The 5,000-nt window shown below is 39.7% G+C and overlaps 1 protein-coding gene across 1 annotated transcript in view; it reads right to left on the bottom strand.

Moving 5' to 3' along the window:
- The window catches only part of sorcs2 (sortilin-related VPS10 domain containing receptor 2), a 234,128-nt gene that overhangs the window by 41,716 nt on the left and 187,412 nt on the right, over nt 1-5,000 (bottom strand). The window contains exon 7 of the mRNA XM_076289193.1: nt 887-1,005. Within this exon, the coding sequence (XP_076145308.1) occupies nt 887-1,005 (119 nt within the window). The remainder of the gene's footprint in view (nt 1-886; nt 1,006-5,000) is intronic.

Below are 5,000 nucleotides of genomic sequence, written 5' to 3'. Positions count from 1 at the left end.
GTAGTATGTGTCTGTGTATGCATGTGGGTGTCTGTGTACACATTTGTGTATATGAAAGCATTTGTTGGAGACAGCTGCAAAGTGTGTGTGTTTCTCCCTGTGTGCGTGTGTGTGTGTGTGCATGTGTGTGTGTGTGTGTGTGTGTGTGTGTGCATGTCTCCGTGTGTGTGATCATATTTGTGCAGTAGACAGCCACATGATGGTGGACAAAGCTGCAGACAGACGGGATGACAGATGCCAAAAAATAAACACATATACTGTCCTGACCTATATCCTATAACACAACCCTGGAGGGGAGTGTGTGTGTCTGTCTGTGTGTGTGTGTGTGTGTGTGTGTGCGCTCACATGTGTAATATGTGACTGAATGTTTGCATACATACAGATTGTGTGTGTGTGTGTGTGTGTGTGTGTCCTGCAGAGATAATCCGTGTGGATAATAGTGTGTGTGTTTCTGTTTTTCTTCCGACTCCCAGTAGGGATGCAGGATTAATGAGGTTTAAATAATTCCCCCTCTAACCTCACACACACACACACACACACACACACACACACACACACACACACACACACACGGTTGTCTCGTCAGCACAGCAATACTGTACATTAAGCACAAAGGATTGTCCTATTTCCCCTTTGCATTCTAACTGCCCATACATTATAACCCTTTGTCACATATTACAGACTATTTATATATATAAGCAAAAACAATGACAGTACGTTAGAAACCATATTCCTCCATTGACACCAGTGTGTATAAATCTCTCAGACTATAGACACACACGTTGTCTCACACACACGCTGCCTGACACACACGCTGTCTCACACACACACTGTCTCAAACACACACTGCCTCACACACACGCTGTAATCATTGGCTTTCTCTTACCTTCACAAATATGTACTCGTCCTGCACTGTCAGGGAGTCGCGATCGATCTTCCCCAGGAACTGAGCGGTCACCATCTTATCTGAACAATTCTGGATCAGACACGTCACATAGAGGAAACCTGAAGGACAGAGAGAGAGAGAGAGAGAGAGAGAGAGATTTGAATTATTAGCCGAAATGAAGTGTATGGGATTATAACAGCAGCATCTCAATATGTGTATGTATATGTATGTGTATATACTGCATATGCACATGAACACACATAAACACACACTAACATACACACACACACACACACACACACACACACAAACTCTCCCTTGTTCATTTGTTCAGTACACAATAATCTAAGAAACTAGATGTACCGCAGAGCGGTATAAAATATGACCGCCGCCAAGTCCAGCACATTTTTTCCACAAAAATAAATCACGCTGAAAGGCCTATATGATTCTAACTGTCTCACTAAATTGCATTATCCACACTCAATTCTCACTGATATCTGCTAGACAACAAGTACCAAAACATGATTAGTTCATAGATTTCACATGTAAATTCATTTTATACAACCCCACCTCCATCTTGCCTGTTCATAATTCTGAGAAATTCTTGAATTGTGTGCATGTGTGCATGTACATGTTTATGTTATGTGTGTGGGTGTGTGTGTGTGTGTGTGTGTGTGTGTGTGTGTGTGTGTGTGTGTGTGTGTGTGTGTGTGTGTGTGTGTGTGTGTGCGTGCTTGTGTGTGTGCCTGCGTATGTGCCTGTGCATGCAAGCGTACATATGTCTACTGTGTGAGTATGTGTCATACGTATGATTACTGTGAATGTATGTGTGTGTGTGTGTATCTGTTTGTGCACATGTGTGCACATGAAATGGGTTAACATGACCCCTGGAGGCAAACATACGGAAAAAAAATGGTCATCCTAGTCCCTACAGTTCTCAAGATATTCACAGAGAACTGTGTCTACCCTACCCTCCTTTCGGGGGGTCCAGTCCAGCGGGGGGGCTACAGATGAAAACGAAAAACGACGGTTCCATGCTATCCATGTGGGGTTACATGCCCACCAAGTTTTGTGTACACCGGTCTTTCAGTGTCCCGGGAATCCTTGTTGGTGTACGTCACTAAATGTACACATACATTATTTTATTGTAAGGCCCCCCATGAACGAAAGTACACAAAACTTGGCATGCATTCGGAGGGTGTCATAATGATCCTACACTTTTAATTTCGTGCAGTTTTGACCTTGTCAGCCAGAGATATTGTGATGAAAAAACCTAATTTTTTGCTTTTTAATTTTTAACTAGGTGGCGCTATACATGAAATAAGTGGTAATGGGATGGGTTGACATGCCCCCTTAAGACCAACATACATAAAAAAGGTGGACCTCCTAGGCCCTACGGTTCTCGAGATATTCACAGAAAACTGTCTCCGGCCACCTACAGGCCAGTTGGTGTATAGTAACATAAATTAATTTATTGTGTGGCCCCCCATGAACGGAATTCCACGAAACTTGGCGTGCATACAGAGGGTGTCATAATGATCCTACACTTCCAATTTCGTGCAGTTTTGACTATGTTAGGTCACAGATACCTGCGATTACAAAACCTCATTTTTACTTTTTTGTGTTTAACTAGGTGGCGCTATACATGAAATGAGTGTTTATGGAATGTGTTGACATGGCCCCTTGAGATCAACATACAAAAAAAAAATGGTCCTCCTAAACCCTACGGTTCTCGAGATATTCACAGAAAACTGTGTCTGCCCTACCCTCCTTTCGGGGGGTCCAGTCCAGCGGGGGGGCTACAGATCAAAACGAAAAACGATGGTTCCATGCTATCCATGTGGGGTTATATGCCCACCAAGTTTCGTGTACCCCGGTCTTTCAGTGTCCCGGGAATCATTGACGGAAATTTGGGCATGCGAAAAAAAAAAAGAAAAAAAAATCTGACTAAACCTATATGACCGCCGCTTCGCTGCGCGGCGGTCATAATTATGGCAGTAATCATGATGGTAAAGAACGACCAGATAATAGCGTTATAAAGGCATAAAGGCATCACTACCAAAGGTGATCTGAGCGCGTGCGTTTCATGGCAGAGCTCCACTCCGTTAGTCTTTGTTATTCTTAAAGTTGCTCGTGTGAGTGGCTTTGTGTTTTTGGTGTCGGGCAGATGAGCGGACAGCCTAATTTATTAAGATGCAGTGCCACTTAATCACACCAGCAGAAGGATGAGCTCATTAAAAGGCAATTAGATTTGGCTGAGTCGCTCAACACACACACACACACACACACATCCTCAACACACACACTCACATACACACACACTCAGACACACACACACACACATCTTCAACACACACACACACATCTTCAACACACGTGCACACACACACACTCCAATACAGAAATACACACAGTTAAAATAGTCTCTCACTCTCTATCTCTCTCTGTCTCTCTCTCTCTCTCACACACACACACACACACACATAAACACACACACACAGACAAATATAATCTCTGTTCTGCCACTCACAGTTCTTCGCAATAAGCTTTAAATGCTCACACAAAACAAAAGCAACATAATAATGAACTCCAAACAACGATACCCCAAATTAATCAACTGCTAAGGCCACTCTGAATGGACCCCAGCGTTCTTCAGCCACAGAGACACAGCCAATCCCGGTAACACTTTATAATAACTACACACAATTCATCATTTATTAAGCCTTTGTTACTTATTAGTTAATGGTTTGTTCATCATTAGTAATTTCTAATTTATCATCAGTAAAGCATTTGTTCACACATTTATAAATAGTTTGTTCATAGTAAATAAGTTTATATCTTAAATATGTTTATACATTATTGTTAATACTTAATAAATGATGCAATAATATGTTTTTGATTAAGTCATATTTCCATTATTTAACAGTTGTTACATACACATGCACTAATGATTAGTTGGGGTGAGGATACATATTTTATAAACCACTTCCTAATACTATAACTAATAATTAACTCAGAAGTTACAAGTGGTTAGTTAATGATATTTTGTGAGCTCATCTAAAGTGAGGACGTTTTATGCCTTGCAACACATTTACAAATGAGTAATAAAGTTTACACTTGCATTTATTCATTTAGCCAACACTTTCACCCAAAGCGACTTACACATATCAATGAAATTAAAGGGCAAGGCCACATTGGTGAACGCCGGGGTTTGAACCCCCAACTTTATGGGTTACTGCATGTTAACCTGGCTCCCTATCCACTACACTACCTCTATCCAGTGGTATTACAACCGTCAATTCAAAAATATAATATAGATATGCGCGTTTACTACGAACAAACCATTTTTAACTGTGTGTAAACATGATTTACAGATGAGAATTAATGTAGGAATAATGAAGAATACAGCATTTAATAATAGTTTACTGATGTTTAATAACAGTGTGTAGTAGAAGAAAACAGAAACTCTTGCATAGTTGTAGGGTTTTCTATCTGGGCCAAGGTAGTGTAGTGGATAAGGAGCTGGACTAGCATGCAGTAGCCTGAAAAGTTGGGGGTTCGATTCCCAGCTTTTACTGTTATGTCAATGGCCTTCAATTTAATTGACATGTGTACGTCGCTTGTCTGCTAAATCAATGAATGTGAATGTAATCTTTACAACTCATTTGAAAATGTGTTGCAAGGCATAGAAAGTCCTCACTTTAGATAAGCTCACAAAATATCATTAACTAACCACTTGTAACCCCTGAGTTAATCATGAATTAAAGTATTAGGAAGTGGTTTATAAAATATGTATCCTCACCCTAACTAATCATTAGTGCATGTGTATATTGCATAATTTATTAAGTATTAACAATAATTCTTAAACATATTTTAGATATAGGCTTATTTACTATGAACAATCCATTTATAACTGTGTGTACAAATACTTTATTTATGAGAATTAACATAGGAACAATGCTTTACAAATGATGAACAAAGCATTTTGTAATCGTTTGCAACTGGTTTATAATAAGAAAATGATTTCATTATAAGTGGTTGTTTCATTACTTATTAAGTATAAATCATGTACTTACAAACATATTTTTTGGTTAGGCTTATTTACTATGAACAA

The sequence above is a fragment of the Alosa pseudoharengus genome, unplaced genomic scaffold, assembly GCF_046254945.1.
Source record: "Alosa pseudoharengus isolate Yale_2024_CS ecotype anadromous, Long Island Sound unplaced genomic scaffold, YU_APseudo_1.1 YU_APseudo_1.1_scf_17, whole genome shotgun sequence".
In the NCBI taxonomy this organism is placed as follows: Eukaryota; Metazoa; Chordata; class Actinopteri; order Clupeiformes; family Clupeidae; genus Alosa; species Alosa pseudoharengus.
Note: the sequence above shows the minus strand (reverse complement) of the source record. Positions and strands in the feature narration are given on the sequence as shown.